Raw genomic sequence first — 19,387 nt, 5'->3', positions numbered from 1 at the left:
CATTTTTGAAAGTTTTTCTTTGTATGTTTCAATATACTCGACTCTGGTCGGTATTAAATAAATTGTTCCAAAAATCTTATACTATAGCAATTCTTATTTTATTAGAAACTAAGTATTTTACAAAGGTTTACGACGTTTGTAACGTATGGTAAAATTTTCGACATTTAAAAAACAGAAACATGAAAATTCGACATCTCAAGTTTTCAAAATTATTTTTTAAGCAATTCAAAGCCTTTAAAAGACCGAGTTAGGGAATTACTATGAACTACTCCAAATTAAACAAGTAAGAAAAGTCTAAAGTCGGGCGGGGCCGACTATATTATACCCTGCACCACTTTGTAGATCTACATTTTCGATACCATATCACATCCGTCAAATGTATTGGGGGCTATATATAAAGGTTTGTCTCAAATATCATTTAAATATCACTCGATCTGGACAGAATTTGATAGACTTCTACAAAATCTATAGACTCAAAATTTAAGTCGGCTAATGCACTAGGGTGGAACACAATGTTAGTAAAAAAATATGGGAAACATTGAAATCTGAAGCAATTTTAAGGAAAATTTGCAAAAGTTTATTTATGATTTATCGCTCGATATATATGTATTAGAAGTTTAGGAAAATTAGAGTCATTTTTACAAATTTTCGACTAAAGGTAGGTACTATGTTCGGTTTCCGCAGCGAAATCCCATACAAAACCAAAAATGCGAAAAACTACCGAAATATTTTTTCATTTGTGGTACTTTGTTTTTTTTCGAGTTGAAAAACTGACGTAAAGCGCACAGTCCCTAATTAGATCGTGTTAAATCATTCCATATGTTGAGATTAGTTAGTTTCAAAACATGGCGCCATTTGCAATGTGAATTAAGAAATAATTTATTTATTCAAATGATTTGTGTGAAATTACAATACAAATGTGGTTCGCATTGTTATTTAAAAATGCAATAATATCGATTGGCAAAATAAAAATAACTTGGAGTGGTGTTTTCGTAATAAAGCCACCATCTAGCGACTCCCTACTACATGATAGAATAGAAATAATGTACATAACATGAAATTTATAGAAAAGTGCTAACAAAATAAAGTTCTATTTAGTGAATTTCATTTTACAATCGTTTCTTTTTACTTGGTATAGGGATAATAAACACAAATGCTGGCCGTGCATCATAATTATAAAGAAGGCAGTGCGATTGATGTTGCAGTACTATAGTAGCTACGAATGGAATCACAAGAATAAATTGCTATGTTCCAAAAATAAAATGCAAAACTTAATTATGCATATATCTTGCATTTTATCGATTCAAAACAGTGGTTGAATTTTATAAGGTGACTGAAATAGTTATAAAATTATACATTGGGAGAGTATAACAAGAAACATTCTTCAGTAAACCAGCCACTTTGCATCTCAATGTATTAATTTCAGTCAACGAAGAGTTCCTGGTATTGAACACTAACACCCCTTTGTGACGAATTATCTTGCGAAATATAAGTCGGGAACAGTGACTTTTGCTTAGGAACTACCCTTGAACGTGAGTTATAGGCTTATGTTGATTGAACAAAAAGTTTCACTTTGACTATAGCTATTGTATGGTGTACGTGTTTTAACTGGTCACCCCATGGTGTTGTTCCCCCCGAGGTAACAACATTGGCAAATGAAATGGCGTTATTATCCTTTGTGGGAACCGTGGTGATGACCACTGGATTTGAAATTGCTAGTGAGGCGGCAACAGTATGGGCATAAGTACACTCATGTCCGCTGATATTGCAATGCGATTGTGTAGATATTGTGGACACCAACGAATTAAGTTTGTTGATGAATGAGTCCATTGCTGCGCATGATGTAAAAGTTAGCATAACACCGGAATTATATGTTTGTTAGATGGGCGTTACAAATTGACGGTATCCATTTGGAAAAGCTGAAAAAGACGACAATGTACCACATGTCGTTAAAGCTGTTGCCGAATGTGGTAAGACACCAGGAGTAGAGCGGCTGGCGTTTTATTCTTAACAATTATTAGTGTCCAGTGCTGTGTGAGGTTTGGTTGCAAAACAATTTAAAAACTGGTAGAATAAACTTTTCAAAACAATTATCATGAATGCGTGTGTGTAAACAATCTAATCAGCTGCTGCGTATACATATGTAATAATTTGATGACATTTGACGATGCTGTCAATTAAATTTCGGAGAAATAAACGCGAAATATTTCCAAAATGGCTGTTTTCTTCCTTCGAAATCTATTGTCAACACTCTCATTTTTCAACGCGAAAGAATGATTTAGGGACTTTTTTTCGTGCCAATAAACATAGTACCTACCTTAAGCAGTGGTGATTTTACAAGAAAAATGTTGGTATTTTGACCATTTTTGTCGAAATCAGAAAAACAGATATATGGGAGCTATATCTAAATCTGAACCGATTTCAACCAAATTTGGCACGCATAGCTACAATGCTAATTGTACTCCCTGTGTAAAAATTCAACTAAATCGGAGTTAAAAATTGGCCTCTGTGGTCATATGAGTGTAAGTCGGGCGAAAGCTATATATGGGAGATCTATATATCTAAATCTGAACCGATTTCAACCAAATTTGGCACGCATAGCTACAATGCTAATTCTACTCCCTGTGCAAAATTTCAATTAAATCGGAGTTAGAGATTGGCCACTGTGGTCATATGAGTGTAAATCGGGCGAACGATATATACGGGAGCTATATCTAAATCTGAACCGGTTTCAATAAAATTTGACTATAGTACTAATTGTACTCCTAGTGCAAAATTTTAAGCCAATTAGGGTAAAACTCTGGCTTCTGGGGCCATATAAATCCATATCGGGCGAAATATATATATGAGAGCTATATTTAAATCTGAACCGATTTCTTCCAAAATCAATAGGGTTCTATTCTGAGCCAAAACATACTTGTGCCAAATTTGAAGTCGATTGGACTAAAACTGGGACCTAGACTTTGATTACAAAAATGTGTTCACGGACAGACGGACATGGCTATATCGACTCAGGAGCCCACCCTGAGCATTTTTGCCAAAGACACCATGTGTCTATCTCGTTTCCTTCTGGGTGTTGCAAACATATGCACTAACTTATAATGCCCTGTTCCACAGTGTGGCGCTGGGTATAAAAATGGAAAAGTTAATTTTTGAAGTTGTTGCTACGCAGATGGCTACACTCATAGAAAAATGTTTGGACGTCTAGCGGACAACAATTCGTAAAATATTAAGATTCTAAAACGTTCCTCAAAATAGAAATACATGGCAAAATTTAATAATAATCATGAAAACGAAATATTCCCATAGCGAGATGTAAAGAATCGATAATAACGTATGCACTTCTAACGAAAATTTTTCCAATAAAGCCCGGAATGTAAATTTCGTTAGTACCATGTTATCAATTTGTCACACTTTAAGGCCGCTATGGAGCTCCAACGAAATTTCCGCTACAGCCCGGTATGTTATCGATTCTTTACATTTTACTCCAATAAGAAATACATGGCAAAACTGTGTTATTGGCCGGTCTTTAAGAAAAAAATATTCATAACATAACAGAAGAAGGCTCTTGAATGGAATTATCAAGCAACACGGAATTGAGAACAGTTGTATGCGACAGCTCTTGCGAAAAGGTCGGTCACTTGCCGACAATGCAGTTTTGTCATGTATTTCTTACGCGTCTTATGCGATAACAACATCTTCGAAATTTTCGTTAGCAAATATAGCAATGCATATCTTATAGGTAGCGGAAATTTCGTTAGGTGTAGCCTTTAGTGAAAATTCCCTGAGTTGTTGTAATAGCGTGGCAAAACTGCATTACGTACCTATTACGATATGTATAGGATTGATAATAGCGTATGTACTTGTACGAAATATCCGCAATATGCACATTGAACCTTAGGAGCTAAATTTAAGTTAAACAATAATATTTTTCATCAGTAAAGAAAACCTTAAAATATACCGTTTTAATACTTTATTTCATAAATTTCCGTTGGCTTATAACCTTTCAAAACAATATAATATTTTCTATTTATTCGTTCATATCTATTTACTGTTATGTGGTATTAGTTTCCAATCACAATTAAATTCGGTGAAATACATAAACTATAATGACATTTAAATATTTTTTACCCACACATCTTGAAAATGATTCGTTTGTTTTTTTTCTTAATTAAATGCATAACTACAAAATTGAAACAAAAAAAAGTAATTAAGTAAAACTAAAAAATATGTTTGTTTTAATAGTAATATTTATAAAAATACACAAGAAAGGAAGTTTTTTTTTATGTTATATTAAAAAGTCTAATTAACTGCAAATACTAATTCGCTTCAAGAAATAGTAGGTGTAGTAGTTGATGACTGCTGTTGTTGCTGGGTTGATTGCATTGATGATTGCGGCTTGCGGGGTTTGAGACGCACACGGAAACCTTCTTCCCGTTTTAGAATAATATCAGCCTGTAATCGGAAATCTTTTTCAGTAAGATCAGAGTATACTCGATAGTTGCGGAGAATTGTCGAGAGTAGAATTTTCAATTTCAACATGGCATATTTGCGACCTGAAAAGGAAGGCAGGGAGAGGTTATTAAGAGATTTTTTTTAATATTAAAAAATAATAATAATTATAATTTTAATATTAATTTTTTTAATGTTATAATTATTATTGCTGTACTAATTTGATTTGTTTAAAATTTCTGCTATTATTAAGTCTAATATTCACTACCGGCAAAACTGTTACGTCTTTATCGACTATTTAAATTTTCTTCCACCCATTTTCAACTTTAAAGCCCGCGGGCAATGCTGTTTGCTGGGTAGACTAATAATTAAAAAGCTATAGCCCGATGTGCACCTCTAGCATATCGGGCTATAGCTCGTCTGCGTGCCAATAACACAGTTTTGCAATGTATTTCTTATGGGAGAAAAATGTAAACAATCGATAATAATAAAATAATAATATTTAGCAATGTATTTCTTATGGGTAGCGGAAATTTCGGCTGGAGATGCATATCGGCCTTAAAATAAACATGAATTTTTATGGGTAGAGAAAATGCGCCTTCAAAAAGTTTTCTACTCATACAAAATGCATGGATATGTATGCACTTCCAACGAAATTTACGCTTCCAATAAGAAATACATTGCTGTATTTGATAAAGAAAATTCCGTGAGCATTGTTCTCGATCGTTTACAGTTTGCTTCCCTAATGCGTCGTCCAGGCTATAAGTTTATCCGGACAGAATGTCTGTGTTTGAAAAGAATCTTGCAGTGTGGCCAATTGATACAAATTGTCGGCGACGTCTAAATATTCGATACCATTAACCGAAATATTCGATACCATTAACAAGCAGCAATATCCCCCCTCGTTGCAGTCGGGTCTACGGCCCGGGGCGGACACAGGTTTTTCAACCCTGTCCAATGACTGACTGCAAACCCCCATTTGGAGTATGCTTATTTCCCGAAAAACTCGAAAATACCAACTCCAAAGGGCTAGAACAACAACAACAGCAGCAATATCGATTATGCCGTCAGACTTAACTTATGGTGTGGCCAATATCTGGGATATGTTCGAACACTGTCGTCCAGATAAAATTATAATCGGGACGGCGCCATTATCGACATGCAATAATAATTTTTCCCAGGGCTGTATACCGGCCTTTAAGAAATACAAGCTATCACTGCATTATCGATATGCAGAAAATTATACCTAACATTTCTTAGGAAAAAATTCTCTAGACACCCTCTATGAGCCAATCAACTTACCAACACAACTTCTTGGCCCTGCCGAGAAGGGAACAAAGGCATAATAATGACGATTTGCTTGACGTTCGGGTAAAAAGTTATCGGGATCAAAAACATTGGGATTCTTGTAGACCAAAGGATTACGATGTAATTTTATGGTTGTCACTGTAATGGTAGCACCCTTTGGTATCACATGATCTGTTGAGGCCAATTTCAAATCTTCTTGTAATTCTCTGGCGATCAATGGTACCGGTGGATACATTCTCAATGTTTCCATCAAACATCTTTCCAAATATTTCATTTCTAATGTATCCTGGAATGTACAATTTCTATCGGATCCTTGGAAAATTTCATCTAATTCCTCAATAACACGATCTTGTATATTCTGATGAATACCCATCAATGAGAGGAAGAACGAGGAACCAGCAGCCGTTGTATCGTGACCTTCAAACATTATGGTATCGACTTGCTCTTTAATTTCTGTATCGGTGATGGTTGCTCCATTTTGGGCACTTTCCAAAAGTAAATCCAAAAATGCCAAACGTTTCTTTTCACCCACATTATTGTCCTCAACATCCAAGTCATCTTTCAAACCCTCAGCTTGACCAAATGATAAACCCTCCACAGTAGTTACTTTCTCGTCTTTTTCCTCCTTTTGGGCATTGCCATTAGCACTAAGACTTTCCGTTATTAGTTCACCATTTTCAGTCCATTCGTATTTGGCCAATGAACCTCTCGTTCCCATTTTGAAGGCTTCTTTCTTGTATTTAATAACTTTCTTTGTAAGACCATGAATTATGTCTAGAAGTCTTCCTTGTTCCTGATAGTATTTCGAAAGGGTAAAGATAAATTCACTTCGTAGAAATAGACTGCGATGTCTCAAGTGAAGTATGTCACACATTTTCATTACAGCTAAAGCATATTCATAACCGGATTTGTCTTGGGTTTTTCTTGATACACCCATAGCGGTTTCTGTAATAGAAAGAAAAATGATATATGCATTAGTCAACCTTGATTTAGAATAAGCTTTTTAGATCTAGATCTCTTTGATGTACAAGTAGAAAAAAGGCGGCAAGGACAGACATTTGAAATTTGGGCAAGCTATTTTTTATACAGGATATATTACCTTCCCAACATCTCTATTTTATTTACAGTGTATTTTAAAATATTAAATAATTTAAGCATGCTTTGGATTTGATGAAAGTGTTGTCATTTTTTTAAATAAAAATTTTGTTTGGTTTTGAAATTGTGAGAAATTCGAAATACATTACTTTTATTTAAATTGTAGAAAATACCTACAATTTGGTGAAACGAAATTTCCGCTATTAGCTAAATGCAATATATTTGCTCACGGAAATTCCATGAGACGTTATTATCGATTGTTAAATTGTTAAATTATTATCGATTGTTAAATTTTTGCTCCCATAAAACATACATTGCAAAACTCTTCTTGACATGCAAACGAAATTTCCGCTAGAGGTGGATACTGTCGTTAAAGTTCGATATGCAGCTCCTTTCTTATGGCATGGGAGCAATGTAAACACTCGGTAACAACACCTCGCGGAATTTCCGATGGCAAAAATATCAATGCAATTTTTATGGGTACCTGAAATTTCTTTAATGGTGCATAAAGAATAAATGTACATGTTGTTTAAATCTTAAAGTAATTTTAAACATTTTTAACTCCTTCAAAATATAAAATTTTGTTATACCTCATTCACATTACACTTCCAAAATCTACGTTAACTAGATTTCAACTGTCATTTGCCTTTTAAAAAAGGGATTTCAAATCTACTTTTAGTAGATTTCGAGCCTAATGTGAATGAGCTATTAAACAACAGAACAAAATAACAAAATAAATAAAAATTTGACAAAAAGTTTAACTCATTTGTATCATGGTGTAATTTCCAAAATAATTCTGTTCGAAACCGAAACTTTCTTCCAAAACTTCATAGATGGTAAGAGTAGATTACAACAAAAAATTTTTTTCCTGGCTACCAGCCAGTTATTCGGTTCTATAGTCTAAGTAAATAATCGTTCATAAAACCGGTTTTGATGAACCGATTACTTTGAATGAAATACACATCCCTAGCAAGCTAATGATAACCCCTTTCAAATTACGCATAAATCGATCTATTCGATATATCCGTTCCGAATATACAGATGAAAATGTGTTTTTTGGATACCAGTTTTTTTTACAAAACATCTCAAAACTCAAAAACTACTCGACATAAAGGTGCTAATTAACTGATTCCATTTTGTAGCTTACATTTCTACCCATCCGTCATAGTTAAATTTAGGTGGATATTACCACTAAAACCGTAGATTTTAACCGGTAACAGGTTGGCTGATAAGTCCCCGGTCTAACAAAGAAAAACACATTTTTTTGTCAAAATTCTTTTTTATTATTCAAGAGCGATACAACGATTATAACGACCTTCCAATTTTTTGATACCATTTTGGTAGTACTCCTTCGGTTTTGCCTCAAAATATGCCTCAGTTTCGGCGATCACCTCTCATTGCCACCAAATTTTTTCCCTGTGAGCATCCTTTTGAGGTCTGAGAACAAGGGGCCAGATCTGGAGAGTAAGGTGGGTGGGGAAGCAATTCGAAGCCCAATTCATGAATTTTTGCCATCGTTCTCAATGACTTGTGGCACGGTGCGTTGTCTTGGTGGAACAACACTTTTTTCATCTTCATATGGGGCCGTTTTGCCACGATTTTGATCTTCAAACGCTCCAATAACGCCATATAATAGTCACTGTTGATGGTTTTTCCCTTCTCAAGATAATCGATAAAAATTATTCCATGCGCATCCCAAAAAACAGAGACTTTGCCAGCGGACTTTTGAGTCTTTCCACGCTTCGGAGACGGTTCACCGGTCGCTGTCCACTGAGCCGACTGTCGATTGAACTCAGGAGTGTAGTGATGGAGTCATGTTTCATCTATTGTAACATATCGACGGAAAAACTCGGGTGTATTTCGAGTTAACAGCTGCAAACACCGCTCAGAATCATCAACACGTTGTTGTTTTTGGTCAAATCTGAGCTCGCGCGGCAGCCATTTTGCACAGAGCTTCCGCATAACAGCTGAAAACACCGCTCAGAATCATCAGCACATTGTTGTTTTTGGTTAAATGTGAGCTCGCGCGGCACCCATTTTGCACAGAGCTTCCCCTTCCAAATATTGATGAATGATATGACCAACACGTTCCCTTGATATCTTTAAGGCCTCTGCTATCTCGATCAACTTCATTTTACGGTCATTCAAAATCATTTTGTGGATTTTTTTTATGTTTTCGTCGCTAACCACCTATTTCGGACGTCCACTGCGTTCACCATCCTCCGTGCTCATTTCACCACGCTTGAATTTTGCATACCAATCAATTATTGTTGAGTCCGGAAACTCATTATCAAGTGAAGTTTTTCCTTCCACCGTATTTGTTCCCTTCAGAAAACAGTATTTTATTAAAACACGAAATTCCTTTTTTTCCATTTTTTTCACAATAACAAAAGTTGCTTCACAAAAGACGCTCTATCTCACAAACTAATTGACTTACAGACGTCAAATTTTGACACGAATCATTTGAAGGTTGGTACTATATAAAAATAATATGCATTTAATACTAGCGACGCCATCTATGTGTCAGACCGGGGACTTATCAGCTAACCTGTTATATATTCATATCCGGTTTACAAAGAAAATTGACAATTTTTCGCCGGCGGCGCTTTTTACAGTCAAATCGTAGTTATAACTGCTTCTTTCATTTAATTACTTCATAAAACCGAAGATTATGAATATAATTAGGTTTGCAAAGAAAATGAAAATTTTTTTTTTCAAAAAAATCGCCCGATTTTGTCGACATTTTATTTCTATAGAACATTTTGTCAAAATTTTATTTCTATAGAACATTTTGTCAACATTTTATTTCTATAGAACATTTTGTCAACATTTTATTTCTATAGAAAATTTTGTCTACATTTCATTTCTATAGAAAATTTTGTTAAAATTTTATTTCTATAGAACATTTTGTCAACATTTTATTTCTATAGAAAAATTTGTCAACATTTTATTTCTATAGGAAATTTTGTCCAAATTTTATTTTATAGAAAATTTTGTTAAAATTTTATTTTATAGAAAATGTTTTCATAATTTTAATTCTATAGAAAATTGAAGTACCCCTTAGTTGGAGAGGGATATTTTGAAAAATCTACCAAAATATCAAGAATTCTACCAGTCTACCAAAAAGTACAAAATATAAAATTTGTTGTAGAATTCTACCAACTGTGGCAACCGTGGGCAAAACGCAAACAATCGATAATAACGCCCCACAGAGATTTTCGTTAACAAACGTTAGTTACATGTGATACGAATTTAGAAGAAACATATCAATTGCCAATAGGAAATACAATAACAATATTATCGTTGTTGACCTACTAATTTAATCAAAATATATAAGCGGAAATTAAAATATTTGCAAATATAAATTTTGGGCACGTAATAATTTTTGGCTCCAAAGTTTGAGAATTAATTCCTATTTCATTTATGTTTTAACAGTTATATCAATCTGTAATTTGATCTTATTGGAAATGATACACGCAAAGAAAAAAAAACGTTTGGAAAACGTGTGCCGAAAACGTTTTTCTTTCGTTAGAGTTTTTTGAATTGCTTCGAAAATTTTAAACTTTTATCACCAAAAAAAATTCGTTTGTTACAAAATTTTTATTTTTTCAATAAAAAAAGTTATTTTTGAAACAACAACACAGTCCATTTCGTTTATATCAAACACTGTTCTTTTCTGACTTTAGGTCTTTAATAAGACACATTTTACAGTTCAAAATTTAATATACTACAATGTAATGTTGAACATTTTTTCGGAATCTTCCGAACATATCTGGAATATATGTAAAAAAAAAAAAAAAACAAAAACAAAAAAAAATTTGGTCGAAGCAGGGATCGAACCCACGACCCTTGGCATGGAAGTCGGACGTAGCAACCACTGCTCCACGGTGCCAAACTAAATGTTTGTTTCTGTTAAATAAACTTTGTTTATTCGGTTCGTGGGCGCCGCAAGCTATGCTATATAAATATAACTTATATGGATATTTATCTATTGATGACCATAACAGGTACATAGCTCAGTGGTTAGTGTGTTGGTCCGCGGTTCGATTCTCCGTCCAGCCGAAAGGTAAAAAAAATTTAAAATTTATAAAATTGTATAATTTCTTCTACATTGTTGGTATTACAGGAAAAGGTGTAAAGAACTAAAAAATCTCGTGGATGTGAGAAAGATGTGAGGGAAAATGCAATTAGCAAGAAAACAATGTGTTTTTTTTTTTTGAGTTTGTCTTTATGAAATTGTTTTTACATCCTGGAAAAGAATAAACGTTTATCACAAAAAGTATATACTTTTCTTCCAAATACACTTCCTTACAGCGAAAAGCAAATGAGAAACGAACTTTGTTTGTCTAAAATTTCGTTTGAGAGGAAAGAATTATTTTTTTGCGTGTAGATTTTATTGTTTTATTACTAATAAAAATCGATGTTCATGACATTGTCCGAATGTTTTTTTTTGCAAGCTTTTTTCACTTTTATTCGATTTTCTTGGAACTATGCCATATTTAATATATGATATTTAAGTATGTTTTTGTGGTTATTCTTTAAGTTTATGGGTTTGAACAAGTAGAAAATGGAAACAATATGCATTTATCTACATCGATTAGTGTGAATTAACAATTAATTAATTATTTCTGATATGCATAAGAGGCCCATAGTAGTTATATAGCTGAAACTACATAAACAACAACAACACTATATTACAATAAAAATTCGGTTAAATATAGTGTTTTTATAACTTCCCAATAAACACAGGACAAGTCTATTCAAATGTACTACCTTCTAAAATTTGCTATAAAAAAAGACTTCCTGCTTGTGCTAGTTAAGCGAAAGCCTTTTTTTAGACAAAATGTCGATTAGCCGAAATGTCAGTTTTTGACTTTTGCATCCCTACACTGAAAAAAAGCATGCCCGGTTCCAAAGATTTTGTCTTTAATTTCAAAATTTTGGTATTGATTCCGAGCCAAAGAAGCGGAGAATACAAGTAAGGATACTTTTAAGACACAATTCTCTTTTAAAGTTGGGTTTCGTGTACTTGCTTCTAGGAAGCAAATTTTAATTTTTGGTTTTTCCATTTTTTATACCCACCACCATAGAATGGTGACGGGGGTATAATAAGTTTGTCATTCCGTTTGTAACACATCGAAATATCGATTTCCGACTATATAAAGTATATATATTCTTGATCAGGGAGAAATTCTAAGACGATATAACGATGTCCGTCTGTCCGTCTGTCTGTCTGTCTGTCTGTTGTAATCACGCTACAGCCTTCAATAATGAAGCAATCGTGCTGAAATTTTGCACAAACTCGTCTTTTGTCTGCAGGCAGGTCAAGTTCGAAGATGGGCTATATCGGTCCAGGTTTTTATATAGTTCCCATATAAACCGACCTCCCGATTTGGGGTCTTGGGCTTATAGAAATCGTAGTTTTTATCCAATTTGCCTGAAATTTGAAAATTTATAGGTATTTTATGACCATAAAGAGGTGTGCTGAAAATGGTGAGTATCGGTCCATGTTTTGGTATAGCCTTCATATAGACCGATCTCCCGATTTTACTTCTTTGGCTTATAGAAACCGCAGTTTTTATTCAATTTACCTGAAATTGGAAATCTAGAGGTATTGTAGGACCACAAATACGTGTACCAAAAATTATGAGTATCGGTCCATGTTTTGGTATGGCTCCCATATAAAACGACCTCCCGATTTGGGGTCTTGGGCTTATAGAAACCGTAGTTTTTATCCAATTTGTCTGAAATTGGAAATCTAGAGGTATTTTAGGACCATAAAGAGGTGTGCCGAAAATGGTGAGTATCGGTCCATATTTTGGTATAGCCTTCATATAGACCGATTTCCCGATTTTATTTCTTGGGCTTCTAGAATCCGAAGTTTTTATCCTATTTGCCTGAAATTGGAAATCTAGAGGTATTTTCGGGTCATAAAGAGGTGTGCCAAAAACGGTGAGTATCGTTCCATATTTTAGTACAGCCCCCACAAGAACGATCTCCCGATTTAACTCCTTGGGTTTCTAGAAACCGTAGCTTTTATCTGATTTGCCTGAAATTGTAAATATTCTGGTATTTTAGGCTCACAAAAACGTGTATCGGATTACGTTTTTATCGGTCCATTTGGTAATGCCTCCATATAGACCGACTTCACTTCTTGAGGGTGTAGAAGGCGCACTGATCTGAAAATTGCTTGAAACTCAATGTAAAATTTCCAGATTTTACTTCTACAGTTTTAAGATTTCGAATCAAGACGTTATTGTATAATTGTCTTGCACACTTACAAGAGATGTTAATGATTCCTCTAAAACTCAAACAAAAATGGTTCTTATAAATCCAGAATCTGATATAGTCCTCATAGGTGAAATCTTTAAATTTATCTTCGGAAAGTGTCCTCAAGTCCTCAAGCTCTCCTGAAATTTCAAAGGAAACCCTAATATTTGGTTCATGGTGGTGGGTATTTAAGATTCGGCCCGGCCGAACTTACTGCTGTATATACTTGTTTTTTCTTCATATGATATCAAAGTCCTTTACAAACGTGTTAACGACAACTTTATTTTCCAAATACAGACTCGAATTTCAGTAGAAATTGTGATATGTTTCAAATAAAAAACGTCTTTGAAATAAAGTGTTGAAAAACATGTCCTATATTTTAACGATTTTTTGCCTTGTAGTCAAGATGCAAAAAGACAACAAATTTAAAGACAATTTCATTAAATTTAAAGAATTTTTCAGAATTATTAAAGTCAAGTTGACCTTAGCCCAAAAATTTTTTTCTTTCATATTATGATACCCATTTTTAAGTGAAATCACTTAATTATAAGGGCAATACGACTTCATTGAAAAGTTTAGCGACTTTTGGACAAGGAAAAAAACTTTATATTAGAGAAATGCGTCTTCTATGCTAAGCAAAATTTGCATTCGTATTTTAAAGACATGAAATCTTTGACCTCACAACAATATTTTTTTCGGTGTACCACGGTTTCCACAGTTGGTAGAATTCTAACACAAATGGTAGATTTTTTACTGTTTGTTAGAATTCCTTATATTTTGGTAGATTTTGCAAAATATTCCTCATAAAAAAATTACAAAATTTTCTATAAATTTTTTTTTTTTTTACATTTTCTATAAAAATAAAATTTTGACAAAATTTTCTATAGAAATATAGCTACATGCGAATTTTTTCCTACATACATCTCTTTTGTGTTTTCTTAATGGATTCTCCAAGGAAAAAGCCTTACCACAATCATCACATACAAAATCGTTGGACAAATGTACCTTTTGATAATGTTGCCGTTGACAAAATTTTCTATAGAAATAAAATTTTGACAAAATTTTCTATAGAAATGAAATATTGACAAAATTTTCTATACAAACAAATTTTTGACAACATTTTCTATAGAAGTAAAATTTTGACAAAATTTTCTATAGAAATAAAATGTTGACAAAACTTTCTGTAGAAATAAAATTTTGACAAAGTTTTCTATAGAAATAAAATTTTGACATTTTCTATAGAAATTAATTTTTTGTTGTTTCGATCTCAGCTTTAAAACCATTGCGTTGACTAAACTACAAGAGTAACAGGTCGGCTGATAAGTCCTCTGTCTGACACATAGATGGCGTCGCAAGTATTAAATGCATACTATTTTTATATAGTACCAACCTTCAAATGATTCGTTTCAAAATTTGACGTCTGTGAGATAGAGCGTCTTTTGTGAAGCAACTTTTGTTATTGTAAAAAAAATGGAAAAAAGGAATTTCGTGTTTTGATAAAACACTGTGGAAGCAAAAATACGGTGGAAGCAAAAACTTGGCTTGATAATGAGTTTCCGGACTCTGCCCCAGGGAAATCAACAATAATTGATTGGTATGCAAAATTCAAGCGTGGTGAAATGAGCACGGAGGACGGTGAACGCAGTGGACGCCCGAAAGAGGTGGTTACCGACGAAAATATCACAAAAATCCACAAAATGATTTTGAATGACCGTAAAATGAAGTTGATCGAGATATCAGAGGCCTTAAAGATATCAAAGGAACGTGTTGGTCATATCATTCATCAATATTTGGATATGCGGAAGCTCTGTGCAAAATGGGTGCCGCGCGAGCTCACATTTGACCAAAAACAACAACGTGTTGATGATTCTGAGCGGTGTTTGCAGCTGTTAACTCGTAATACACCCGAGTTTTTCCGTCGATATGTGACAATGGATGAAACATGGCTCCATCACTACACGCCCGAGTCCAATCGACAGTCGGCTGAGTGGACAGCGACCGGTGAACCGTCTCCGCAGCGTGGAAAGACTCAAAAGTCCGCTGGCAAAGTAATGGCCTCTGTTTTTTGGGATGCGCATGGAATAATTTTTATCGATTATCTTGAGAAGGGAAAAACCATCAACAGTGACTATTATATGGCGTTATTGGAGCGTTTGAAGGTCGAAATCGCGGCAAAACGGCCCCATATGAAGAAGAAAAAAGTGTTGTTCCACCAAGACAACGCACCGTGCCACAAGTCATTGAGAACCATGACAAAAATTCATGAATTGGGCTTCGCATTGCTTCCCCACCCACCGTATTCTCCAAATCTGTCCCCCAGCGACTCTTTCTTGTTCTCAGACCTCAAAAGGATGCTCGCAGGGGAAAAAATTGGCTGCAATGAAGAGGTGATCGCCGAAACTGAGGCCTATTTTGAGGCAAAACCGAAGGAGTACTACCAAAATAGTTTAAAAAAATTGGAAGGTCGTTGTAATCGTTGTATTGCTCTTGAAGGGAACTTGAATAATAAAAACAAATTTTGACAAAAACAAGTATATACAGCACTAACAAGTATATACAGCACTAAGTTCGGCCGGGCCGAATCTTAAATAAATGAGGACTTGAGGACACTTCCCGAAGATAAATTTAAAGATTTCACCTATGAGGACTATATCAGATTCTGGATTTATAAGAACCATTTTTGTCTCAGTTTTAGAGGAATCATTAACATCTCTTGTAAGTGTGCAAGGAAATAACGTCTTGATTTGAAATCTTAAATCTGTAGAAGTAAAATCTGGAAATTTTACATTGAGTTTCAAGCAATTTTCATGATCAGTGCGCCTTCTACACCCTCAAGAAGTGAAGTCGGTCTATATGGAGGCATTACCAAATGGACCGATAAAAACTTAATCCGATACACGTTTTTGTGAACCTAACATACCAGAATATTTACAATTTCAGGCAAATCAGATAAAAACTACGGTTTCTAGAAACCCAAGGAGTTAAATCGGGAGATCGTTCTTATGGGGGCTACACTAAAATATGGACCGATACTCACAGTTTTCGGCACACCTCTTTATGACCCGAAAATACCTCTAGATTTCCAATTTCAGGCAAATAGGATAAAAACTTCGGATTCCAGAAGCCCAAGAAGTAAAATCGGGAAATCGGTCTATATGGGGGCTATACGAAAATATGGACCGATACTCACCATTTTCGGCACACCTCTTTATGGTTCTAAAATACCTCTAGATTTCCAATTTCAGGCAAATAGGATAAAAACTACGGTTTCTATAAGCCCAAGACCCCAAATCGGGAGGTCATTTTATATGGGGACCATACCAAAACATGGACCGATATTAACAATTTTTGGCACACGTATTTGTGGTCCTACAATACCTCTAGATTTCCAATTTCAGGTAAATTGAATAAAAGCTGCGGTTTCTATAAGCCCAAGAAGTAAAATCGGGAGATCGGTCTATATGGGGGCTATACCAAAACATGGACCGATGCTCACCATTTTTGGCACACCTCTTTATGGTCATAAAATACTTCTAGATTTCAAACTACGATGTCTATAAGCCCAAGACCCCAAATCGGGAGGTCGGTTTATATGGGGACTATATCAAAACCTGGACCGATATAGCCCATCTTCGAACTTGACCTGCCTGCAGACAAAAGACGAGTTTGTGCAAAATTTCAGCACGATTGCTTCATTATTGAAGACTGTAGCGTGATTACAACAGACAGACATACGGACATCGTTATACCGTCTTAGAATTTCTCCCTGATCAAGAATATATATACTTTATATAGTCGGAAATCAATATTTCGACGTGTTACAAACGGAATGACAAACTTATTATACCCACGTCACCATTCTATGGTGGTGGGTATAAAAAATGTGTTTTTCATTGTTAGACCGGGGACTTATCAGCCAACCTGTTATCTTAACCAACAGAGGAAAAGAATTTTTGCCAATTTTATTTGGTCAAAGCCCTATAGACTGCAAGATGGTTGGATGGACGCACGTTTCGGAATTACCACATTCCTCATCAGCATCCTCTACTTGCAGCAAACTATGAACCATTTATCAGAATAAATTCGTGTAGTTCACTAAAACCAAAGTGAAACACACTCGAACCCTCCTTTTTGGCAAAATTTTCTATAGAAATACAATTTTGACAACATTTTCTATAGAAATAAATTTTTGACAACATTTTCTATAGAAATAAAATATGGACAAAGTTTTGCTTTTAAAGAAACAACATTTTGACAAAATAAGATATTTTTATTTAGTAGTTTTTTTTGTAAATTGTGATCCAAATTTTGGTAGATTATTTTTATCCCGTCATCCCTACCCCTCTAAGATCGATCTTCGGATCTTACATCTTTTTCATAAAAGTTTCCGAAATGGAATTCTGTACACTCAAAATTTTACTAATTTTTTTAGAAAATATTTAAATATTTTTATGATATCGGCATTATAGTTAAAATTTTCTAAAATTAGTCTGAATTGTCTTGTGTTTTTTTATTGAACTCTTTTAGGACTCAAATTGATGATTTTATTGATAGGAGACATTCATACCGATTTCTCCATTTTATCTACAATTAATATTGAGTAATATTTGTGTATAGTTTCCATTGGAAATTATTTGAATACTTTAAATTATACCAAATTGGTAAATATAGTACAATTGTACTTTTGGCAGGCATCATCTACCAAATTTAGGACAATTGTACCAACTTTAGCATCCCTGAATTATATTAACAACCTCTCAATAGTGAACACATACGTGACAATTATCAAATGTCTCACGGACAAATGTCCTCTTTTCAGAGTGTCCATGATTGAGTGGTTGCGCCGCATTTATTGTATAGCATGTAACATTTTTTAGTCCTACAGGAAAAACGTGATTTTCCCAAGCACATTTCACAATCTAAATTTTTTTGTATACCTGTGCACAGACATGCGATTATTCAGGTTTTAACCCAAAAATTGCATTAACTTACATGTAAAGCGCACCTAACTAAAGTTGTGTCATTATAACACCAGAGACCAGCAATTGATCGTTTCTATTCCTCCTCTTCTTTTACCTAATGGCCCCATATGATCGTTACCCGATTTTGCCTATCGGTGAAGCTTTTCTTATGGCTCCGGCATATCAATGCGAAACAAGTGACCACAACTTTTATTGTCCGCCAATATTACACAATATGGGAGTATGGTTTAACCAAGCAGCTGGATTGAGGCTAGCTAGATGAAAAAAAAAAACACAAGACTCTCATTTTCATTCGCATTGATAGTTTTCCTAGGCTAGCGTAATAACAGAGGTTTGGTAAGAAAAAATATTTTCACTTCGCCTGGGTCGACGAACCAAAATATTTTCCATTTCTATTTGTATTGGACTTTGCTTTTGCAAGATTCGCATGGAAAATTCAAAGAAACTATTATTATCTGGACAGACAAGGAAGAGTCATAGAGACAGATAGTTGCTTGGTTGCACTTATGTCCCAATGACTGACTAAATAATTTGTTGGTTGGATCTACTTGTACCTGTGGCGAGGCGGTTGGATGTACGCCTTGAATGTAATCTTTGGATATTTGAAACTGGTAGGTTGTTTGGTTAGCCAGCCACTTTATTTATGTGTGCCAAAGAAATGAACGTCGATATAACCACCACACGTAACTGGGACATCAGGTTAAATAGATATTGCATGTGTTAATGCGATCGATGCACTATTATATAATATGCACTTGTGTCCATCGAGCATCGCGATGAAAATTTAAATATTATTTATCCCAAAAGTTTTGATATTATTGTAAGAAACATAATTTTGTTATTTACATTGTCGTGAGTACAAATATATATTGTACTTAAAATACAAATCTCGCATTTGGCTTAGTATAGAAAACACACTTTTCAAAGTTTTTATCCTTCATCAAAAGTCAATAAAATTCTGGATGAAGCCGTTTTGCCCTTAGAATTAAGAGATTCTATTTCATTGAATGTGAATTTACCTCAAAATTATTTGAAGATCATCTTTAAATTAGGTGTTTTTGTGTAACTTGACTTCAGCTATATAGTCAGAAAAATAGGGTTTTCATTCATTTTAAAGAATATTGACTTCAAACAAATTATAGTTTGTGTGAATTTGATAATTAAATGACCCTAGAAATAAGTTTAATGTAACTATTGCCCAAAATAGTACTACTGGAAGGCAAGTCTGGTCTTGATTTGGCGCCAATATTTGTTTTTGCTCTACCACTATGGAATTGTAA

At 34.3% G+C, this 19,387-nt stretch overlaps 1 protein-coding gene across 1 annotated transcript in view; it reads right to left on the bottom strand.

The window, feature by feature from the left end:
- Positions 1 to 3,958: 3,958 nt before the first annotated feature.
- Positions 3,959 to 19,387, bottom strand: part of Cyp4g15 (Cytochrome P450 4g15) — a 31,705-nt gene continuing 16,276 nt past the window's right edge. Inside the window, exons 4-5 of the mRNA XM_075300190.1 lie at positions 5,755 to 6,705; positions 3,959 to 4,556 (exon numbers count right to left, since the gene is read on the bottom strand). Of these exons, the coding sequence (XP_075156305.1) occupies positions 4,330 to 4,556; positions 5,755 to 6,705 (1,178 nt within the window). The 3' untranslated portion in view covers positions 3,959 to 4,329. The remainder of the gene's footprint in view (positions 4,557 to 5,754; positions 6,706 to 19,387) is intronic.

Source organism: Haematobia irritans, chromosome 3 (genome assembly GCF_050003625.1).
Source record: "Haematobia irritans isolate KBUSLIRL chromosome 3, ASM5000362v1, whole genome shotgun sequence".
NCBI lineage: Eukaryota > Metazoa > Arthropoda > Insecta > Diptera > Muscidae > Haematobia > Haematobia irritans.
The sequence above is the reverse complement of the archived record's forward strand: the minus strand, read 5'-3'. Positions and strand labels throughout refer to the sequence as shown.